Source organism: Aulonocara sp. 'chitande type north' Nkhata Bay, linkage group LG16 (assembly GCF_057382095.1).
Source record: "Aulonocara sp. 'chitande type north' Nkhata Bay isolate Kocher_YH1m ecotype deep benthic linkage group LG16, A_spYH_male_GT1.1, whole genome shotgun sequence".
NCBI classification, from domain to species: domain Eukaryota; kingdom Metazoa; phylum Chordata; class Actinopteri; order Cichliformes; family Cichlidae; genus Aulonocara; species Aulonocara sp. 'chitande type north' Nkhata Bay.
The window spans coordinates 21,516,719-21,541,187 of NC_141359.1; the positions used below are offsets into that span (position 1 = coordinate 21,516,719).

Sequence of the window (24,469 nt, forward strand, 5' to 3'; positions counted from 1 at the left end):
TGTGATAGATGAGCAGAATAACTGTGACAGTACTGAGTGGACATTTGTTTCAAGACACAAAACAACAGTAGAGCTGATCACACTTGGACAGACAAAGTCAAATCAGACAGACTGAGTGTTACAGCGAACTGTTCTCTGGTTATTAAGAAGCTCACATTTGAGGAAGTTGGTCTTTATTCATGCCTACAGTACAAATTAGGAGAAATACAAACTCTAAACGCTCTGGTTCATCTGTCTCAGGTTAATCTTTTTATTATTAGTCATTGGGAAGCACCTACAAAGAAATCCGTCACAATGAGAACCTGTTCTAACCATTTGATTTTGTGACCAAAGGTGCTGGTGTAATGACTTGTAATTGTGACAGCCCTGACACTTTGATATAAGTACTTGCTTTTGATGAATATATTATCTGTTTTGATTAAGGGACTTGCTTTTGAAGCATTGACTACTTATTTTGAGCAACTGACTTTTCTTTTTGATGAGGTGACTCACTTTTGCGAGTTATCCACCATGTTTTGCAGTTTGCACCAATTGTTTTGAGAAGAGCCTTAGTAGTGGTGCAGAGATCAATTCTGTTGTGAGAAATGCACCAAAGCAACTGAGAAAAACTGTAAACTGCTCTGTGGTGACATATGGACAGTGTCATCACACCGTGAATTGGCTGATTAAACGTCAAGATATGAACAAAGATGACAAAGAAATACTGACCTCACAGACTGACTGCTCCACTACTGTGACCCGTTGGAAGTCTCACTATATCTATCCATCAAGATATGAGAAAATGAAGTGTGACGTGACTGATGCTAACACAGGAAGTGTGCAGCTGTTTACCTTTAGCTGTCAGACCTCAGATGAGGAAACAGGTGAGCTCACGATCAGCTGTTTAAAACAACTAAAAATAGCTAAAATATTAATTAGATGTATTTCAGGTGTTTGGGCAAAATAGCTTTTGTTGTGTTTATAATTTTGGGGCGATCGTGGCTCAAGAGTTGGCAGTTTGTCTTGTAATCGGAAGGTTGCCGGTTTGAGCCCCGGCTCCGACAGTCTCGGTCGTTGTGTCCTTGGGCAAGACACTTCACCTGTTGCCTACTGGTGGTGGTCAGAGGGCCCGGTGGCGCCAGTGTCCGGCAGCCTCGCCTCTGTCAGCTTGTGGGGATAGGTTAATTGATTAATCCAAAGTGCCCATAGGTGTGAATGTGAGCACGAATGATGTCTTTGTGTGTTGGCCCTGCGACAGACTGGCGACCTGTCCAGGGTGTACCCCGCCTCTCGCCCTATGACAGCTGGGAGAGGCTCCAGCACCCCCCACGACCCTAAGAAGGATAAGTGGAAGCGAACGGATGGATGGATGGATGGAAGGGGAGACCTTGGCAGTACAATAATGGTAACATTTAACAATTTCAACCTAACACTCAAAAACACAAAAGAAAAGAAAACTAAGAACTAATGGAAAGAATATAACTGAAACCACAGGTAATAATAAACACAATGCCAATTTATTTGTCTCACAATCTGATACATTTGGTTTTGGGTTTTTTGCTTGTTTTTCACAGGTACATTATGATAAAGATGATGTTTCAATAAAGTATGAAAGCACTGGAGGCTCTGGTGTTTCTGTCAGATACCACTGATCCACAACATCAGCTCAGCAGAAAAAAACTGCTGTTGTATTATCAGTATAATCTTATCTAGTTTAATAGATTTAATCCTATTGTTACGGCTCTGGCCATCTTTTGAATCACAGTGGCTGGATTTTGCTGGCAGCTGCTGATTGGTTCCATCATCAAGTGGCTGTTTTAAAAATCCTCTCCAGCAGTCTCCCCGGCAGTAGCTGACAGCAGCAGCAGGCCCGTCCTTGGCCTCCAAACCATCTATGACAGATCTGGGTGTGTGATTTCAGAGAACTGCCAAGTTTTGTATTTAGTGTGTTGATACTTTGACTTTTAACTAAGCACTGAAGCAGAAAGAGAGAACTGCCTTATTATTTTCTATCATTTTTTTCCCTTGTTTATTCAATTAGCGAGTTGGGGGTAGCGCTCGGCTTTTGTTTGTTTTAGATTTCTAAATGACCGTTATGGGTTTTGTAGCATGAGTTTATTGACCGTTAAATACCATTAAATCTGTATCAGTTTCTTCCTTCTTATTGCTTACAATAATGTCATCTGGAGATAAAATGTTTTTCTATTCATTTGTTATCTGCCCACAACTAGTTTTGCTCTAAATGAATGCCTGGCTCATTAGGTGTTTGTCTGGTCTCTAGATTTATTTGTCTTTTTTCATTTCCTATTTTATTTTGGTTAGTTTTCTTTCATTTCTTGGTAGCTTTACTAACACCTTTGCCAACTCTGCCGTGATTGCCTTGAGCTGGGTGTATTTACCTTCACCGGTTTCTGCCTCCCAATTTGTGTCTTGTCTTCCCTTTGCCCTTTTTAGTTTACTGCCTTTGCTGTGATAGTTTCCCTAACTAATCTTATCTTCCTTGCGTCAAGCTGGATTATGATTTTGGGTGTCCTGTTTTTACTGTTCTTATTTTGTATTTAGCCAAAAGAAAAAAATCCACTGTGTAACTTGAATAATACCGACAGGCCTGTGACTGAAACACTGGTTATCACAAATAAGGTGTTCGTGATATATTTGTTGAATTTAATTTGCTGAACTCTAGGGTTTTAAACACTAGAGCATATTGATGAGCATATTAATATATTATATATAACATATTAATGAGCATACTTATTTACCAATTTCACAGATTATTGTTAAATGCTACTGCTGATAACCCCTGAACCACAGCCTCTATTCTCACCACTTACCGTTTTCTGTCAGAAACCAAGAGTGTCGCTACGAACCCAAAACATTTGGGGGCCTTACCTTCCCTTAATTTTTTTAGATTTTCACTTGTAACAGCAGATTCTTAAAAAAACAGTAAAATGAGCACACCACATTGTAACGAACACACTTCCTCTCGACCTCATCAGGGGGAAATTACTTAAGATTAACGGTGAGGAACTGTTGGGTTTCACTCCAATAGCATTATCTGCTATATTTCCTGTACCTGCAGTTGTAAAATCAATTCATCAATTCATTGAGTCTGACACATTAACTGTCATGCACCTTCTGATTTAAAATATTTAAAAAAGGGGAGCTGCATTATTCCAAAAAATATCTCACATTCGACTTCTTTATTCATTATTTTTTTTTCAATGTCAAACACATCAATGTCACAAATCAACTGTGAGAATGACAAAAATATGAACCTGCCAAGTCTTCATATAAATTTCCTTTAGAAAAAATGTTTCAGAAAAGCTGATTTACTCCAGCTGTGTAACATTATCATCAACATAAATGAGAGACGACTAAAAATTGCTAAATTTGTGGTGAAACATGACAAATGACAGGAAGTACAAACCGTCCTGAAGGGTCATCAGTTCAGAGACTGTGACAGTTGAGACTGAGAACAAGAACGAAGTGAGACAGAGAAGCAGAATGGATGAATTCAGATGGATTCAAATGTTTTTATGTCTGATGCTGATGATTCAGATTGTAGGTAAGGATAGAGGAAACATTTTTATAGCAGTGAAATAATAATCGTATCAATATTATTACAATCACTTACCAATAACATGAATAAGACAGCTGAGCATGATCTGCTGTTTCAGGGAAGCATGTTTATAAAGTTGTTTCTAAATTGATTTTCACTCTTATTGTAAAAAGTGCTGTATTCTAATGTTTTTTTATTGGTTTTCTTCAATGAAGATTGTTGATGACGTCATTCAGCCTCGTCTAAATGTGATGACCAGAATAACTGTGATGGTACTAAATGTTTTTTTATTTCAAGAAACTAACAGCACAGCTGATCAACCTTCGACAGATCGGTGAAAAGGCCACAACTAAACCAGACAGATTGATTATTGAGGTGAAATGTTCTCTCTCTGTTATAAAGTATTACCCTATTTACTGAGCAGGATACAACACAGTGAAGTGTGAGGTGACTGATACAGACACAGGAAGAGTGCAGCCATTTACCTTCAGCCCTCAGCCCTCAGGTGAGGAAACAGGTGAGCTCACGATCAACTGTTTAAGATGACCTCAAATATTAGTTTGATAGATTTTACATTTTTAAGATCTTTTTTTCATTAACAACTTGTGAAATAATGACACACTTTTTGGTTTGGTTTTGTCATTTATTCAGCTGAAGCAAACACAACAAAGGAACCAGCGAGAAAAACTGAAAGCAGCACAAAATCAGAACCAAACACAATCAGCAATCCTTCAAAATCACGTAAGATTATGATGATTAAGCAGGAAAAACACGTTTTCTTTTAGAGTTTTAAGGAGAGTTCATACTTTAGTTTACATCTTTTTTCCTAATGAATATTATTTACATTTTGATGACAGAAAATCACTTACCTATCCTATAGGAAACATAAGATGTAACATTTGATATGATGGTGTGGTTTTGGCAGGAAACATTGTTCACTTGAGTATCATGGCTGTTAAATGGTGTGAAACGTTTTTCAAACATTAACATGCAAAAATGTTTCAAATTTGTTTTGTCTGCTTTATCGCAGCTATTTCGTGGTACATCAATGGAGCTATTGGTTTGGTCGCACTGCTGATAACAGCTGTGTGTCTCATCATAAGGAAAAGAATGAAAGGTGAGAACATTTACAGATACAACATTTGTAAGTTGTTCTATGAATGTTAGAGTTGACTGTTTTTGTCTTTCCAGGAAACAAAATGCAGAAGAATGAAAATCCTGTGAGTTTTGAAACATATAATTAAATATTCCTATATCTGCCACTAAAAAGACAATTAAATAAACCGCTCATCTTTGAGGGAGTGTTAACAAGAACTAAACTGCCTTCATAGAAATGCTTTTCCACCAGATGTAACCGCACTATTGTCTGTTTTTCAGGGACTGAGTTCAAACCCTGCAGAGACTCAAACCAATCAGAACTCGGTGAGATCACCCACTACACCTAGAGTTAAAAACACTTCTTCTTATTCTCTAAAAAATTGTAAATGCATGACACTAACTGAAAAAGCATCCAAAAGATAAGAAAGTTAGGCCAAAAATAAAATCAGTAGACCACACCATGAATCGTAAAACCTGAAGTAAGAGGTCAAAACACAAATGCAATATCTTGAGACACCATTTCTGAGAAATTAAAGTGATGAATGAAGAGTTGTTTATGTTGCATTACAGTGAGACATATTTTCAAGGATAGCTGTTGGCAAAGTAGGATCCAAGTGCAGAACTCAAATCCATGTTAAACTTAAAAAGCAGCTTTATTGCTGACCTTAGCAGGCCAAAATGCAAAACACAAAATAATTCAGGCAACACTAAAAATCTGGAAGTCACAAACTAGCCTCTAAGGAACATAGAACATAACAAAGAACAGAAGCAAACTGGGGCTTTAAATACACATGAGGAGATTAGGCCATAGTGGAGACTAGGAACTCAGTTGTACGGTGGCCCTGAGAGGCCACTGCAACTTAAGAAAACACCAGCAATAAGAAAAATGCTGCAAAAGCACACAAAACACAACAAAAAGAGGAAAAACGACAACGGATATAGGAAAAAACAGATTTCCAAAAGCACAACGTGTTTCTGGGGAGACAATAACCCGACGGACCAGTTGCAGGAACCAAAATATGCTAAGAATTGCGCTGGGAGACACTTAAAAGAAGTGGAGGATTTATCGGTTTTGTGAGGAAAGAAAAGATGAGTGGTATATGTGTTAGCCTAACTATTAGCCTAAAAATCCATCATCAGTATTATATGAATCATGATAAAACACACCTAGCATGTTTTGCGTCCCTGCAACTGGTCCGTCGGGTTATTGTCTCCCCAGAAACACTTCCCTTTGCTTTTGGAAATCTGTTTTTTCCTATTTCTGTTTTCGTTTTTCCTATTTACGTTTTTTTTCCTATGTCTGTTACCATTTTTCTTATTTCTATTTTGTTTTGTGTGTTTTGCAGTGTTTTTTTTTATTGGTAAATGGACTGATTCTTATATAGCAATTTTCTACTCTCCCAGTGCTTTGACTACTGTAGGGGCACTGTAGGGGTGGCTGTAGCTCAGGTGGCAGAGCAGGTCAGCCACTAATCAGAAGGACGGTGGTTCAATCCCAGGCTGCCTCCTGGCTGCATGCCAAATATCCTTGGGCAAGATACTAACCCCATGTTTGCCTACTGGTGGTGGTCAGAGGGCCCGGTGGCGCCAGTGTCCGGCAGCCTCGCCTCTGTCAGTGCGCCCCAGGGCAGCTGTGGCTACAATGTAGCTTGCCATCGCCAGTGTGTGAATGTGTGTGTGAATGGGTGAATGACTGAATGTAGTGTGAAGCGCTTTGGGGTCCTTAGGGACTAGAAAAGCGCTATACAAATGCAGGCCATTTAAACAACATGCCTCATTCACCCATTCATACAAGCACTTCTAAAGGTATAGGTCAATTGAAAAATCTAAATTGCCCATAGGTGTGAATGCAGGAGTGAATGTGAGCGTGAATGGTTGTCTGTCTCTGTGTGTTGGCCCTGCGACAGACTGGCGACCTGTCCAGGGTGAACCCCACCTCTCGCCTTATGACAGCTGGGATAGGCTCCAGCACCCCCGCGACACTAAAAAGGATAAGTGGATGGATGGATATTACTGAGGAGTCAGCATGTTTTTCTCTTCATTGTTTAGGTGGTGAAGAAAATATAATCTGATCAAACATTATTCAGCTTTAAATATTGTTCAGCTTTAAAGTTACTGTGCAACTGTGTAATAAAAATGTGCTCACGACTTTGGCCTTGAGAGCGATAAGAAGCGATCGCCTCATCCTGCAGGTGAAAGATATCTGCAAGCGAAGAGACTAGAACACCCAAGGCCGATTTCCTTTTATGGAGTTGTTTTTCTGCTAATGCAGCACTTTCCTCACAACCCCCTCCTGTAAGTTTTAGAGAATATATACCCATCCTCACAGCAAATATTTGGAATCTCTTGATGTGAGCTTGTTGAGAGGTTGTCTCTGTCTCAATAAAAGTTCACTGATTCCCCATCTGCAGCAGGTGTCCGGTTGTCTTCATTCTCCGCCAGCCTGGTTAAGTCTATTCCTCCTTAACATCTAAAAGAACCTATTTAATGAAGGAAGACGGGTTCACTTTGTGTTTAATATTATTCTATTGCTGTTGTTGTTTTTTTATATCCTTCAATTGGCGTCACGAACAGGATCCGCTCCAGGTCAAACTGGAACGGGAGGGAGGACATCGGCCGTGGTCTGAGTGAACGGAGTTTGGACAAAAGCTGTGTACACACAAAAAACAAGGTAAGCAGACCTTTTATTTCTGCTATATTGAACATTATAAAAATACTTAGTGTCCAAACTCCTAGTAATTCATAACCAAAATTGTCTGGCTTACTTAAGGCTTGTTGAGAATCAGACAAGTGAATAAGAGATAAGTGAATAAGAAATAAGTGAATAAGTGAATAAAGATAAGAGTGAACTGAGGTCTGACCACGGTTGCAGCCGACGGGTTTGCTCTCCGGTGTCGGATACATACCTCAGCAGGTCTGGGACCTTGAAAGGGTTTATTAGTAACGCCTTTCTAAACAAATTAAAAGGTTAAAGGCCTTGAGAATATTTTTTAGTAATATTCTCTAAACTACAGAAGGGTTAGGAAGGCCCAGAGGACTTTATTAGAAAAGATCCTCTAAAACTTAAAAAAGAGAAGTACTGGTTGGAGTCCATAGGAGGGGTCCCTTTGATCAATAGGAGAAAACGGATCTCTTCTTAAAACCCCGATGATTTTAGTGTTTTAAATGTTTTGATGTTCTGTTTGATATTGGACACACATAAATACACGCTGAATGCTTGCTGTGGAACACTGGGCAGGACAGTTTGGTTCTCTGTTGTTCACAGATTACACAATTAAAGGAACTAGGTTCCTCTTTTGGTTAAAATAATACACCACACATAGAATTTTTTTTACACATTTATTACATACATAAGGAGGGTAATGAGTGACTGCAGGTAATGTATGAAGTGTGAATGAGACGTGTGAACAAGGTGACAACCAACTAGCACCCCTATCAGGAAGCTCTAGGCAAGGTTACCCGCCAGACTCCGGTTTGGTAGAAGCTTGGTAACACCTGAAGGGATATTTCAGTGCTGACTCACCTTTAAAGCAGCGCCCCAGCTGATTAGTGCCTAACAGAGGCAGAAACCCAGCTGGCCCAAATTCTCCTTTAAAAGCAATAAAAGACACAGAAAGGAAGCAGTTTTAAAGTACTAGAACTTAGTAATGAGGCCGTTTTCAAGGCGGCGTACTTGAAACGGTAATTGATCAGCAAGGCTAGGCCTGGGCTATAGGTGCTTTTAAATTAGTCAAAAAGTTAGGGGTAACCTCTTCTGGCATATGTCTATGCGGGCCCGTGTGTAAATAGAACATAAATTACCGGTGTGTGTAAATAAAGTGTAAAATAGTGGTATAAACTGTCTGTTGAATTTCTCCTGAGTGTTGAAAAAAGGAAAAACTCTTTTCTGCTCTCTCTGAGAGAGGGGCTGTGTGTGTGAGACAGGAAGTGTGCATGCCCATAGAAGGAAAGAGATGAGGTAAACTCTGTGCAGATAGACCGAAGTAAAAAAAAAAAAAAAAAAAGGAAAAGGGTCTCTCTCTGTCTCTGTGAGAGAAAAAAGGTGGGGGCCGAGTGAGCCCGCGGGGCCGAGCGGGTCCGCGGGAGCGAGCGTGTATGCTGTATGAGGAAGAAGGGGGTGAGAGGGAGCGAGTGAAAAGAGTAATCGAGTATTTGGTGATTTTTTTATTATTTCAGAGGCACTGGGTAAGAGTTTTGACTTTAGCTGTGAGAGTTGTGAAAAGAGCAGGTTTTTCTTTTGTTGTAGACTGTGAGTAATCGGTGTTTTTCTGCCTATTGTGCTGCGTGGAAGACACAGAAGTGTAGAAATGTTTGTGGTTTATCTTTGTTTGACGTTTTATATAGAGTTGGTTGATTCAGGGTGATTTCTCCCGTTTAAGGGAGGAGTTGCATTGTGGTTATGTTAAAGCTTTGCTGTAGGGGTATGTGTGTGATTTTGTGCTGGCTTCGCATGTTTAAATGGATGCATAGAAGTTTGTCAGTGAGAAATTGTTATGGTGGGGTTTTAAAGTTAGTAAAGAGTCAAACAACGCCCGCTGTTTTAAAAAGGCCCAAAACATCATAAAAGACACCTCACATCCTGGCCACTCCCTGTTCGAACTGTTGCCCTAAGGCAGACGGTACAGGGCAATCAGAGCAAGGACTAATAGACTCAAACACAGCTGTTATCCAACTGCAATAACACATCTGAATACTACAAAAATGTCCACCATGCCACTCTTGTGTTAATCTATGCACGGTCTGAAGCATGACGGTGGGAATACTTAGTATTTTAAGTATTCTATCTATTTTATTGATTGAATTTTATTGTTTTTTTATATTTGATATTACTAGGGATGATGCAATGATCGGGGACCATTCTTAATGTCGTCGGTCTCATGACAATGACAATAAAGTTTTTGATTTTGATTCTGATTCTGAAATACACCCTCCTCAAGAGTTCAATGATTTAGGCAGTTATGTTTATACAAATACTAAATGTATGTTTAGTGTCTTCATACAGGTGTTTTTTCTTAACCTGGAAGCCTGAGTACGGCAGCAGAAGACAGGCCAAGCTTTGGCTAAAATTCACGGCTGGACACCAGAGTTGTCCTCACCCCTCCCGGTAAAACAAAAAAGAGAGAATGTAGTTTGAGGCGGGTTTTTCTCGCTGAACTGCTCTGGGTGCTGTGTCCCTGAATCTCACCAGTGTTAACCTCTGGCGGAAGACATGGAGAAAAGGAAAAGATGTTCCTGGTAAATCACTGAAACAAATAAAACCACACACAACCAGAGAAAGATATGAGAAGGGTGAGGAACAGACACATGTGCGTGTTAGAGACATGCCTCGTTTGAGAAAAAGTTAAAGTAACCCATATACAGACGCACCCATACATGCAATGAAGAAACAGCTTACATACATGTGCACGTACATGCAAGGTTAAAGTAGCGACACTTAACATACACCTGTTTTTAAATGATATAGTTTATACATTACTGACAATTAAACGCTTTGGGTTGCAGGACAACAACGTAACGTCAAAAGACAAAGACACTGGTCTGAGGATTAAGTGGGGACACGACAAATTTAGTGGTTAAAAGGGTCGACTTGGGACATGTTTTTGTTGATTGTTTAAGACAAATGACTACTGAATGATAGGAAATTCCTTTTTAGGTTTCTAAACAGGATCTTAAGAATTTTAACACGTACCTGTGTTGTCCTGTCAACTTGAGGGGTTATGAGTTGATTATATGGTGAAAAAAAAAAAAAAAAAAAAAAAAACAAAAACAAAAAAGGGGGGAGACGAGATCTCGTTGTTTCTCCCCTCTCGGGATAACACAGCCAACACAGCACAGCCAACACAACATCATTTTCCTGTTCGCCTGTTTTGTTTTGTTTTTGTTTTTTCTGAGAGCCGAAGCTGACCTGGACTCCTACCCTCCCCTCTACCATCGTTGCCCTCTCCGCGACCATCTTTGACCCTTTGACCCCTGAAGGCCACAGCAGCTGGACTCACAACAACAACTTGAGGATGTCAACAGTGCTGCAAAAGAGTGATCTCATGCAGCAGAGACGGAGAGCACTAAACCTAAAGCCCGTTTCATTACACGGGGGAAATTCCCAGGCTGCGTCAGCTGACAGAGCTGTGACGAGACGCGCATTAAGCCCGGAGGAAAAGGGACGGTGAGCAGAAGGATGCTGACCTCTGAGAAGAGCCGAACAGCAGAGCTGCAGAAGGCCGTGGAGCAAAGTAAGGACAACATAAACAGACCCAAAGAGGAGGGGAGGACCCTAGGCCATGCGTCAGGCCGCTGGTTTACCTAAACTACAGAACAGGAAGGTGATGAACACAAACATATACCAACACACGAACACACACTTCTGCATGCGCCTACTTAGAATGAAGGGAAACACACACATGAACACTTATGCACTTGTTGAGGGAGTAAAGACTGATACATACCCATGCACTAAAATCAAAATGTTGATTTAATTTACTAAGAAGTGACACACAATGCTCCAGCTGCTGCAATGAAGAATGCTTTACTGACAAAGGCTCAATGCTGCACACAACAAAGTCAAATACAGAATTTGCTATAATAATAAGCCCAGAGGGCATTTGTGTGGTCTGGGGAGCAGAGTCCGGAGCGGTTTGGTTATGAAAATGATGCCCGTGCGAGATATCTGGGGCTTAAGGCCTCGACTTAATTGTTTACTCTACACTAAAAAGAAAAGAAAACACTCTGAGCAGTGGTGCAGAGTGAAAACGAGGAATTAACAGTGTGAGTTTTATTTCAGAGCGCCACGTCATTGTGATGGAGATTTAATAAAGGAGGAACACACGGACAAAGAAGAAGAGAAGGGGGGGCAGCCCTTGAACGCGATTGCCTGAGGCATTAAAGTTCTGTGCTAAATTCTGGTTTCCAGTGTGAGAAAAGTCACGCAGTGCCAGTAGTAGAGCTAGGTTGAGTGATGATTCTAAATTACTGTAAGTAAATCATCGTACACCGTTCAAGTTTCATGAAAACGGGGATCTAGACTTTGTTGAACCCTAGGCAATTTGAACAGGTAAAAGTCGAGTGACCAAGTAGCAGTTGAATAAAAGTCATTGAATAAGTGTTGAAATAAACTGGCAGAATTAAGAGAATTAAAACATTTCAAGAGCTCAACTTACTTAATGGTTCAATTTTGTTTCACGAACGCAAAACATATAGGTTTATGAATATGAAAAGGTTGAGGTGGTGTTGATTTGACTCTGTGTAGGTTTAGGTTGGTATTTTTATTGATGGGAAGAATATTCAGTGACAAGTCCTAAGACCCGGGCGTCTGCATTTTGTTTTTGTTATTTTTCATTTTATTTTGTTTTATATTTACTGATTTTTGTTTGTGAATCTTTTCTTTAAGCAGATCTGCACATCGGAAATTACAAGCATTACACGTCGGCGAGAAAATTGTTGTAAGTGAGTTTCTCCGCATTGAAATGGGTTCTGGAGGAAACACTTGTGGGGACAATTAGAAACGAGAGTCCCTGTTTAAAAAAGGATTCAGCGAGGTAATCCAAACTCAAGTTCTTGTTTCTTTTTGAGATGACGTCATTTTGCTGAGTGTGGAAACTAGATGCGACGACAGGTTTCACTATCAGCAAAGAACGGATGAATGGATGAAAGACTGGGAATAAAAACAAACGGACTGACTGGTAAAAGATGACAAGACTTGACCATGACTCAAGGTTAACCACCTCCACCTAGATAGGATAAAAGGGTGGATGAATTTATGTGGGTTTCTTTTACAGGAGTAGAAGGATGACAAAATATTCGAGGATGAGTGAACCTGTAAATGCCATTTTTGTGTCTTATGTTGCTTACAGAGGTAACTGCGCAGCGTTACCATTTACATTTTCTTCCCTACAGGGTTACAGTTTTAATGTTTTTCTATTACAGGATTTCTGGGCGGATGTGTGAAGAAACGGTGTTTATGGGTTAGGAGTTGGGGATGCTATTACACTGTATTCTGGTGAGAGTGTTGGGGGAGACACACCCTGTCTTGAAAACTGTGATTCTTTTACAGGAAATGTTTTATAGCACCTATGGAATGAGGATGCCTGACTACGGTCAATGTGCTGCTAATGTTTGCTTTGCTTTGGTGAGAGGGGTGCAGTAGAAAACAGACAAGTGACATGAAAACAAGTAATAATAACAAATAACAAATTTGGGGACAGTTTGACCTAGAGCCCACTAACTGGCCATTAGGGGCTCTCTCTCTCTCTCGCTCTCTCTCTCTCGCTCTCTCTCTCTCTCTCTCTCTCGCTCTCTCTCTCTCTCTCTCTCTCTCTCTCTCTCTCTCTCTCTCTCTCTCTTGGAATAACATTGCCCAAAGGGTGAATAAAGCAAATTGTGGCAATAATAGTGATTTAATGATTGGAGAAACCTGAACATGATACTTGTCTGTTGAGCTGAATCGTTTATTACTCTTATGATTTTCCGGTGGGACTATGAAGATTTTTTGGTACAGATTGCAGGTTGTTGCTCTTTAACTCCTAGAACACGCCCTTGGCGAGGTGGGGGGAACTGGACCACCTTTCTGTGCCCCATCATCCTCTATTAGACGACATCCAAGCTAAGTAAACATGTCTTGGCCCTTTCCCCCTGAAATGACAGGCAGGCAAAGATGTTGCGTCTTTGTTTGCTTCCTGGCCCTGGGTCTCATTCCCATTGGCATAATCCTGATCTGTGAAGGGCCCCCGACACTTCTGACACCTTCAAGTTCAAAAGCTTCGCCCCCTTCTGACAGTCCCAATCTGACAAATGTAGCCCCTAGGGTCTTGCCCACCACTTCCTCTCCAGTTTTACCATATTCACTTTTGAATGTCCTTAGCAGTTACCGTTCTGAGTTTATTTTACGGTTGATTTATTCTTTCACATTTTCACGTTTATATCTCTCATTATTATAGTATACTCTGTACTCTCCACATTTTTATCATTACTTATGCTTTTTGGTTGCTGAGTTACAGGAACTGTTAATTTTGTGTCACTACCCTGGTTGCACTAACTCGTTGTACCCTTGTGTGCAGGACAGCTGTTACTGCTTTCGTCGGGAACCGAGACTGCTTGCAGCCGACCCCTGGGCAGGGTGGTGCCTGGACTCTTTTCTCCTCATCTGCAATGACAGATAAAGACAAATGATAAGACCCGAGGAGTTTTTCGAGCCAGGCTTCGACACGTCTCTGTGTTCCTTTGAATGTTACTTATTTTTGTGTGTTGACCCATTTAAGATGGGTCAAAAGGGGGATTTGAAGAAAATATAATCTGATCAAACATTATTCAGCTTTAAATATTGTTCAGCTTTAAAGTTACTGTGCAACTGTGTAATAAAAATGTGCTCACGACTTTGGCCTTGAGAGCGATAAGAAGCGATCGCCTCATCCTGCAGGTGAAAGATATCTGCAAGCGAAGAGACTAGAACACCCAAGGCCGATTTCCTTTTATGGAGTTGTTTTTCTGCTAATGCAGCACTTTCCTCACAACCCCCTCCTGTAAGTTTTAGAGAATATATACCCATCCTCACAGCAAATATTTGGAATCTCTTGATGTGAGCTTGTTGAGAGGTTGTCTCTGTCTCAATAAAAGTTCACTGATTCCCCATCTGCAGCAGGTGTCCGGTTGTCTTCATTCTCCGCCAGCCTGGTTAAGTCTATTCCTCCTTAACATCTAAAAGAACCTATTTAATGAAGGAAGACGGGTTCACTTTGTGTTTAATATTATTCTATTGCTGTTGTTGTTTTTTTATATCCTTCAGTGGATCCTGAAGTTTCCTATGTCACCATCAGCAACACCTAGAAAACCAAGATAAGGTGTTTTGTTTAGTGATATGTTTGTTTGTTTGTTATTATTTTATCTATATATCAGACAGCTTTTTTCAGATTCGTGTTGATGATGAAATGATGCAGTGACTTCTGCTCTACTGTCAATTTTAAAATAACATAGTTCAAGCTGTTGAAAAAAAAAGAATTTGCATTTAATGGAAAGACAATTCTTGAATATTGTTTATGGGTCCAACAGATTTAAAGAAACACCAGTTTTTGGGACAGTGCCCAGCTACATTATAATACACTTATTTTTCCTTTTTTTAAATGAAAATATAATTGGTACCAGGAGTTCTTTGCTATGGATATGAGCAGTTGCTCTAAGAGAAGGCTGGATAGAAAACATACAACTAAAACTATTGCTATTGCTAGACTATTGAACAGCACACAGGATTCAGTGCCATGGTCCTAGAGTTTTGAGTTGTATTTGAGTTTCAAATTTGTGTTCTGAAGATCTTCCTTAGCTTCTATTTTTATTATTTATTACCTGTTTTTACTGTTCATCTTATTTTGAATTTTTCCTCTGTCAAAAGAAAAGAAATCCAAAGTACTGAAAGGAATCTATGCTCTTTATTTTGTTCTCATTTTTATGATGATGGGTAGGTTGACAGTTGAGGTCAGGCAGGAGTCTCTGGTCTATTATGTTTGTGGACAACATTAAGAAACAGGTGAAAGACGGCCTGTAGCGGTGGAGGAGTGTTCTGGAGAGAAGTTGTGTGAATGAGAGGGAGACAGGTTTAACAGAGATGCTTCAGGGAGTAGAGGTAATATAGGTGGAGAAATTCAAATACCTGAGGTCAATGAGCCAAAGCAACATTTATGATGTTATTATCATTGTGTAACCACATCATTTCTTTAGGGATTAATACATTTTTCTGATTCTGATTATGTTTTGTTTTTGTCGTCCAGCCACTGATCAGCAACATCAACTCAGCAGAGAAAACTGCTGTTATATTATCAATGTAATCTCATCTGGTTTTATAGGTAAATATAAACTAGATGAGAACTTTAAAGCAATGTTAACAGTTTTTGTGTTTCACGCTGTTGTTATTTTAATCTGATAGAAGATGTGTATTCAAGTCTTAATCCTCTCTTATAATATGACTGTTGTTAATTGCCTTTAATGCCTTTATAGTTTGTGTAAGTGAAATATGTGCAGTGTCAAAAGTCCAGTATGAGTTTTATAACATGTCTTTCATGATGATTAAATAGAATCTGAATCAATATCTTGAATATTCTTTTTTATAGTAATGTAATCTGGAAAATATGCATTTCTATTAATTTGGTGAAATTCTATTTTTGCAGAACAAATTTTAAACTCTCACAGTTTATGTCTGAGCACTTTTTTGTGTATTATTCCTTTTGTCCGCCAGAGGTCCTCAGTTTTCCAGTATTTGCACAGTCACCTGTTAGAGACTTAGAGACTTAGACTTAGAGCTTTTTATTGTCATTGTGCAGTTTCTTGCACAGCGAAATTGGGTAGCTGAACCACAAAGGTGCTAAAGTAAGAAGAGAAACCAATATACAACGAAGGCGGAAAATAAATAAATAATTAAATAAATAGAATAAAATAAAAAACAGTGTATATGTATACATATGTGAGTGGAACTATATACATGGTGTATGTGTAGGAAACATTGAAACAGACTGGGACCAAAATAATTGCACATGAGCCAAAAAATTGCACAGAACATGGAAAGACTGAGTAATTGCACATAGATGATCAACAGCAGTGTCAGGGTGGATGTGTTGGGGAAGTCTTTACACACTCTTAGTTTGCATTAAGAGTTCTGACAGCCCACGGGAAGAAGTTGTTCTTTAGTCTGTTGGTTTTGCACCTGATGGATCTGAGCCTTTTTCCAGAGGGCAGGATGTTGAAGAGGTGGTGGTTAGGATGGAGGTGGTCCTTTATAATTGCCCTGGCTCTGGAGAGACATCTTGAGCTGGCAATTAAGTCCAGGGAGGGGAGTGGACAGCCGATCACCTTCTCTGCAGTTCTGATGACCCTCTGTAGTCTCTTCTTGTCAGCTGTTGTGCAACCAGCGTACCACACAGGGATGGCGTGCACCAGCACACTCTCTATAGTGGCACGGTAGAAGGACACTAGGAGGTCAGTCTGCAGCCTGTTCCATCTCAGCACCCTCAAGAAATGGAGGCGCTGCTGGGCTTTCTTCACTAGAGCTGATGTGTTTGTGGACTGTGTGATTCTTACTCTGAATCTGAATAAGTACGCGGGACCACTGTGTGCGGTAAGACCATCTCTTTTCTTCCTGTATTACCATCTACCGGCATGCATTGCCAGTGCGTAACACGTAATTACACAATCAAACAGTGAACACATACTGCCCATACAACAAATGTACCAGAGACAATTATGAATACACCACATCTCCCCTTTTAAACAAAAACAGAATATTCCTTTTCTCAGGACAGAACTTCTCTTTTTCAAAGCCATACAAGAACATCTGGCAAACAATCTGCATTACATTTTTAACCTTTTGTTTTTGTTTTCTTGTTCTTTTCTTTTCTTAACAACTCTTTTTAGCTTTATTTTACTGTGCTCTACAAAACCCTTATAACACAGTTACATAACAACAACCTTTCTTTTTTTTCTTACAGATCTAACTTTTTAGGTTTAACTATTGGCCTCCCTGACTTGGTTCTGACCACATCAGTGTCAACAGGTGTAGCAGGGATCACACTGGGTGTTTGAGGCTTCTGCAACACAGGCACATTAGCAGGTTCATGCACAGGTGAACTTAAAGGAATCAAATGCACACGATTACGCCTCACAGTCCCTTGTGGTAACTCCACTGTGTATGATCGGGGTGTAGAGTGATTTTGGATAACAGTGCCTGTAGTTTTGACATCAGTCACCCAAACTTGCTCTCCTGGGGACAGGCTGCATAAAGGTTTTGCGCGGTGGCGCCTGTTGAAGTTTGCCATGTCCATCATCCTCTTCTCCCTTTCCTTTCGAGCGAGCAGTGCGTTGTCCGGCAGTGTGGGCTCCAGCTGCGATGGAAGCATCGGCAGTGTGGTTCGCAGACGTCTGCCCATTAAAAGCTCTGCAGGGCTGTATCCGGACTGCAGTGGTGTAGCTCTATAGGCAAGAAGAGCTAGATAAGGATCAGCTGCTTTTTTCAGAAGATTTTTTACAGTCTGCACAGCACGTTCTGCTTCTCCATTACTTTGCGGAAACTTGGGACTGCTTGTGATGTGTTTGAAGCCGTATGCTGCTGCAAAGTCTGTAAAGATTTGACCTGAATACTGTGGCCCATTATCAGACATGAGGACCTCTGGGATGCCGTGACGGGCAAAGAAAGATTTCAGGTGAGTAATGACATCGTTTGATTTTGTCCTGTTTAACAAAGCAATCTCAACAAATCTAGAGTGATAGTCAACAGCGAGAAGGTAAGTTTTCCCTCCCAGCTCGAAAAGATCTGTGCCCACTCTCTGCCATGGGTGGGCAGGGTATTCTGTTGGCATGAGTGGCTCACTGTTATTGTGTCTTTCTTGAATACACGTTTTGCACTTGAGCACCATCTCAGAGATTTGTTGACTCAGCCCGGGCCACCACACTGTTTGGCGTGCACGAGCTTTACATTTTACAACACCTTGATGTCCTTCGTGTAGTTTTTCCAGCACCTCGTTTCTCATTGCTGAAGGAATGACAAGCCGTGTGTCTTTTAACAAAAGGCCGTCTTCAACAGTGAGCGTGGCTCAGTCAGGCCAGTAATTTCGCAGTAAAGGCTCTTGTTTTGCATGTTCTGGCCAGCCTTCGGTGCACATGTCCATGACGCGAGCACACACACTGTCGCTTTTCAGTTGTTCCTTCAGTGTTTGCATATATGATGAACTGACAGGCATGTTTGCTACAATACTGTCGACATATATGTCTGTGCTTTCCATTAGCTCTTTGTCTGACAGGTTCATTGGTTTTTTCAGAGGTGAGCAGGACAAAGTATCTGCTGTCCAGAGCGATTTCCCTGGGGCGTACTGCACAGTGTACGAGTAACGCATGAGTCTCATTCTGAATCGCTGGATCCTGGGTGGCAAGAGATCCAGAGCTTGTCCTCCCAGTAAGGAAACGAGAGGTTTGTGGTCCGTTTCAAGACAAAAATGTTTACCAATCAGGAAATCACGAAAACGCTCACACGCCCATGTAGATGCCAGTGCCTCTTTTTCCACTTGTGCGTATCGTTGTTCTGTAGGAGAAAGGGACCTCGATGCATACGCCACTGGTCGCCATCCTTCTTCCCACAGCTGCAAAAGAACACCTCCGAGACCATAGGATGAAGCATCTGCTGATACTTTAATGTCTCTGTTGGGGTCATACATTGCGAGCACTGGGGGTGAGGTCAGGGCATCTCGTAATGTTTTGAAAGCTCTCACTTGGTCAGTTCCCCAATACCATGCGTTCTTTTTGGAAAGAAGATCTCGCAGGGCTTTGTCTTTTTCAGCTAAATGGGGGATGAACTTGCCCACTTGATTCACCATGCCCAGAAAACTGCGCAACTCTGACACATTAGTTGGCTCTGTCATTTCTGTAATTGCCTCCGTTTTCTTCGGGTCAGGACTGATTCCTGTATCCGCTATGATGTGACCCAAGAAAGCAACCTTGCTCTGGGAGAGCTCGCATTTTTCAACATTCAGCGTTATGCCTGCTTTTTCCAGTCTTTGCAGTGTAGCATGGAGACGGGAATCGTGCTCCTGATGGTTACGTCCCCACACCAACACATCGTCAATGTGACACACCACTCCTTCGAGACCCTCGATGACCTCCGCCATCATGCGCTGAAAGTGTTCGGGCGCTGAGTTGATCCCAAACGGTAGGCGGTTAAAGTGGAAGCGCCCAAAGGGTGTGATGAAGGTGGTGAGTTTGGCAGACTCATCGGACAGGGGAATCTGCCAGAAGCCCATGTTGGCATCCAGTTTGCTAAACACTTTGGCTCCTGCGAGGATTCCTAGACTTTGTTCAACCGATGGCAGCACATATTTTTCACTGCACACATACTCATTTAGTCCGGTAAAGTCTACGCAAAGTCTTAGCCTAGGGCTGTTTTCCTTTGGAACAACAACCATGCCGGCACACCAATCCGTTGGTTCCTCAACTCGGGTAATGACACCAAGCTCTTCCATTCGTTGGAGTTCCTCTTTTACCCTTCCCATCAGAGGCAGAGGAAGCCTTCGCGGAGTTTTGAGTGAGTACGGCATAGCATTCGGTTTGAGTTTAATGTGATAGGCCCGCTGCACTTTCCCTAGACCATTGCAAAGTTTAGGGTAAGTAGTCTTCAGAGTGTCCATTGAAACCGCGTCAACTCGCACCAGCAGGCCAAGAGCTGTAATGGCGGGCAGGCCTAGCAGTGGAGTGCTCAGGTTTCTTACAACATAGACCTTCTCTGTTGTCTGTTTCGCTCCGTAGTTGAGCTGTAGCTTTGTAAAACCTGCAACGTCCAGTGGTGTTTTTCCAGGGCCTAACAAAGGTTTTTCTGGCTGCTGGAGAACTGGTCTGTGTTCGTTAGCAAAAATCTTTGATAAGTCCGAGTCAGCTATTACAGTCACATCTGCTCCAGTATCCAGTTTGAAAGTGATTTTTGCATCTTTCACTTGTATGTTGGCTGTCCACGCCTGGCCGTCACTGGAAACTGAGCCTAGGAAGAAACCTTGCTCCTCTTCCTCCTCAATACTTTGCACTGTCTTGCTTTGTCTGCAGACTCGCTGGTAGTGACCTTTTTTTCCACATAAATGACATTTTGCATCATTTGCTGGGCACTCAGGTTTCGGATGTGGAGAGCCTCCGCACTTGTAGCATTTGTTACTTTGTCTCTTGCTATATTGCTGTTGTGTTTTGACAGTTTTATTTTTGAACATGTTGAACTTTGTTTTGTCGTGCTTTTGTATCACTCTGTCAACTGTTTTCGCATTTACATGCATTACATTTGTTTCACTTCTCAAAGCTGACTGTTGCTTTTTGATTTCTTCTGACTGCCTGGCCATATTTATAGCTTTATCCAAGTCCAAGTCTTTTTCCATCTGCATGCGCTCAGACAGCCTCATGTCGGCCAAGCCCACTACTATTCTGTCTCTTATCAGCTCATCGTGGAGCGGTCCGTAGTTACAGTGCTCTGCTAATGCATGCAAGGCAGTCACGAATGCATCAACAGTCTCATTCGGCTCTTGTTTGCGCATATTAAAACGTGTGCGCTCATAAACAACATTTTTCCTGACAATGAAAAAGTTGTGGAAGCTATCTCTCACTTTAGCATAGTCCCGTTGGTCTACATCACTTAACTTTAGTCCTCTCAGGACGTCATCCGCTTCGTCTCCCATACAATATAAGCATCTACTGATACTTTAATGTCTCTGTTGGGGTCATACATTGCGAGCACTGGGGGTGAGGTCAGGGCATCTCGTAATGTTTTGAAAGCTCTCACTTGGTCAGTTCCCCAATACCATGCGTTCTTTTTGGAAAGAAGATCTCGCAGGGCTTTGTCTTTTTCAGCTAAATGGGGGATGAACTTGCCCACTTGATTCACCATGCCCAGAAAACTGCGCAACTCTGACACATTAGTTGGCTCTGTCATTTCTGTAATTGCCTCCATTTTCTTCGGGTCAGGACTGATTCCTGTATCCGCTATGATGTGACCCAAGAAAGCAACCTTGCTCTGGGAGAGCTCGCATTTTTCAACATTCAGCGTTATGCCTGCTTTTTCCAGTCTTTGCAGTGTAGCATGGAGACGGGAATCGTGCTCCTGATGGTTACGTCCCCACACCAACACATCGTCAATGTGACACACCACTCCTTCGAGACCCTCGATGACCTCCGCCATCATGCGCTGAAAGTGTTCGGGCGCTGAGTTGATCCCAAACGGTAGGCGGTTAAAGTGGAAGCGCCCAAAGGGTGTGATGAAGGTGGTGAGTTTGGCAGACTCATCGGACAGGGGAATCTGCCAGAAGCCCATGTTGGCATCCAGTTTGCTAAACACTTTGGCTCCTGCGAGCATTCCGAGACTTTGTTCAACCGATGGCAGCACATATTTTTCACTGCACACATACTCATTTAGTCCGGTAAAGTCTACGCAAAGTCTTAGCCTAGGGCTGTTTTTCTTTGGAACAACAACCATGCCGGCACACCAATCCGTTGGTTCCTCAACTCGGGTAATGACACCAAGCTCTTCCATTCGTTGGAGTTCCTCTTTTACCCTTCCCATCAGAGGCAGAGGAAGCCTTCGCGGAGTTTTGAGTGAGTACGGCATAGCATTCGGTTTGAGTTTAATGTGATAGGCCCGCTGCACTTTCCCTAGACCATTGCAAAGTTTAGGGTAAGTAGTCTTCAGAGTGTCCATTGAAACCGCGTCAACTCGCACCAGCAGGCCAAGAGCTGTAATGGCGGGCAGGCCTAGCAGTGGAGTGCTCAGGTTTCTTACAACATAGACCTTCTCTGTTGTCTGTTTCGCTCCGTAGTTGAGCTGTAGCTTTGTAAAACCTGCAACGTCCAGTGGTGTTTTTCCAGGGCCTAACAAAGGTTTTTCTGGCTGCTGGAGAACTGGTCTGTGTTCGTTAGCAAAAATCTTTGATAAGTCCGAGTCAGCTATTACAGTCACATCTGCTCCAGTATCCAGTTTGAAAGTGATTTTTGCATCTTTCACTTGTATGTTGGCTGTCCACGCCTGGCCGTCACTGGAAACTGAGCCTAGGAAGAAACCTTGCTCCTCTTCCTCCTCAATACTTTGCACTGTCTTGCTTTGTCTGCAGACTCGCTGGTAGTGACCTTTTTTTCCACATAAATGACATTTTGCATCATTTGCTGGGCACTCAGGTTTCGGATGTGGAGAGCCTCCGCACTTGTAGCATTTGTTACTTTGTCTCTTGCTATATTGCTGTTGTGTTTTGACAGTTTTATTTTTGAACATGTTGAACTTTGTTTTGTCGTGCTTTTGTATCACTCTGTCAACTGTTTTCGCATTTACATGCATTACATTTGTTTCACTTCTCAAAGCTGACTGTTGCTTTTTGATTTCTTCTGACTGCCTGGCCATATTTATAGCTTTATCCAAGTCCAAGTCTTTTTCCATCTGCATGCGCTCAGACAGCCTCATGTCGGCCAAGCCCACTACTATTCTGTCTCTTATCAGCTCATCGTGGAGCGGTCCGTAGTTACAGTGCTCTGCTAATGCATGCAAGGCAGTCACGAATGCATCAACAGTCTCATTCGGCTCTTGTTTGCGCATATTAAAACGTGCGCGCTCATAAACAACATTTTTCCTGACAATGAAAAAGTTGTGGAAGCTATCTCTCACTTTAGCATAGTCCCGTTGGTCTACATCACTTAACTTTAGTCCTCTCAGGACGTCATCCGCTTCGTCTCCCATACAATATATGAGAGTGTTCACTTGATTTTCCTCCGAGCTCGCAGACAGATTACTTGCCTGACGGAATCTCTCGAAGCGACGGACCCATCTTGTCCATTCGTGTGGTTTGGAAAAATCAAAGGGCTCCGGTGGTTGGATGCTAAACGTAGCGCTGGGAGTGCTAGCCGCGGTGCTAACTCCTGCCCTCGGACGATCGTCTACGTCGTCATTCGGCATTTTGTTTCCACCTTCCCCTTCTCCTCACACTCGGCAGATGTATGGAGTCTTACGAGTCACACAGCACTTCTGACACCATGTGTGATTCTTACTCTGAATCTGAATAAGTACGCGGGACCACTGTGTGCGGTAAGACCATCTCTTTTCTTCCTGTATTACCATCTACCGGCATGCATTGCCAGTGCGTAACACGTAATTACACAATCAAACAGTGAACACATACTGCCCATACAACAAATGTACCAGAGACAATTATGAATACACCACATGGACCAGGATAGGTCCTCGGATATGTGGGTGCCGAGGAACTTAAAGGAGGACACCCTCTCCACATAGTCACCTTTTATGGAGAGGGGAGGAGGGTCAGTTCTTGTTTTGCGGAAGTCCATGACCACTTGCTTGGTTTTCTTGGTGTTTAGCGTGAGGTTATTGTAGTTACACCATTCTGACAGTCGCTGGACCTCATCCCTGTAGGCGGTGTCATCATCGTTGGTGATGAGCCCCATCAGAGTGGTGTCGTCTGCAAATTTGATGATGATGTTGCAGGGGTGCGTAGGGGTGCAGTCACTGGTGTAGATGGGGTATAATAATGGACTCAGCACACATCCCTGTGGTGAGCCAGTGCTGAGTGACAGGGTGGATGATTGCTGGGTGCCAACCTTGACTGACTGTGAACGGTCTGTGAGGAAGTTTTTGATCCATGCACATGTGGAGGGGGGGAGTCCAAGTTTACCAGCTTGTCTATAAGAATGTCTTGGATGATAGTATTGAGCTGAAATCAACGAAGAGCATCCTTACTGATGTCCCAGGATTCTCCAGGTGATGCAGAGCGGAGTGGAGAGCAGTGGAAATTGCATCCTCTGTGGACCTATTTGCCTTGTAGGCAAACTGGTGGGGGTCGAAGCTGGGTGGGAGGCAGTCATTTATGTGTTTTAGGACCAGCTTCTCAAAGCACTTTGCAACCACTGGAGTCAGTGCGATGGGTCTGTAGTCACTGAGGCTACTGATGGTGGTGGACTTGGGGACTGGGACTATTGTTGACAATTTCAGGCAGTGAGGGACAGAGGCATGTGTCAGGGAGAGGTTGAATAGTCTGGTGAACACAGGAGCCAGCTGGTCGGCGCAGGCCTTGAGCACTCTACCAGCAGCTTTAATGACACCACTCCCAAGACTTGTCTCAATTTTCAATTTTGTGCCTCCTCATCTCAGAATCAGAATCAGAATCAGAATGGGTTTTATTGCCAAATGTTGAGCAGGTTTACAATATTAGGAAATTGCTGCGGTGCTTCAGTGCAAACATGCTGTCATAAATTGCGCTTAAATAGACATGAAAAAAATAAAAGTAAGAATAAGAATTAAAAGTGCTACGTAGAAAGATATATGCATGAGATATACATGAGATA

The 24,469-nt window shown here is 42.1% G+C and overlaps 2 protein-coding genes across 6 annotated transcripts in view; both read left to right on the forward strand.

Moving 5' to 3' along the window:
• LOC147311440 (uncharacterized) overlaps nt 1–15,632 on the forward strand; it is a 33,410-nt gene extending 17,778 nt beyond the window's left edge. Inside the window, exons 6-12 of one of the 4 annotated variants that reach the window (XM_086266583.1) lie at nt 3,960–4,055; nt 4,190–4,279; nt 4,569–4,655; nt 4,730–4,758; nt 4,916–4,960; nt 6,561; nt 14,412–15,632. In XM_086266583.1, the coding sequence (XP_086122709.1) occupies nt 3,960–4,055; nt 4,190–4,279; nt 4,569–4,655; nt 4,730–4,758; nt 4,916–4,960; nt 6,561; nt 14,412–14,452 (389 nt within the window). In that variant the 3' untranslated portion in view covers nt 14,453–15,632. Of the gene's footprint in view, nt 1–341; nt 3,545–3,959; nt 4,056–4,189; nt 4,280–4,568; nt 4,656–4,729; nt 4,759–4,915; nt 6,684–14,411 lie in introns of those variants that run through there. The other 3 variants (XM_086266580.1, XM_086266581.1, XM_086266582.1) reach the window with 3 other exon arrangements.
• The window catches only part of LOC147311439 (nectin-3-like protein), a 95,266-nt gene that overhangs the window by 24,024 nt on the left and 46,773 nt on the right, over nt 1–24,469 (forward strand). The window lies entirely within an intron of this gene.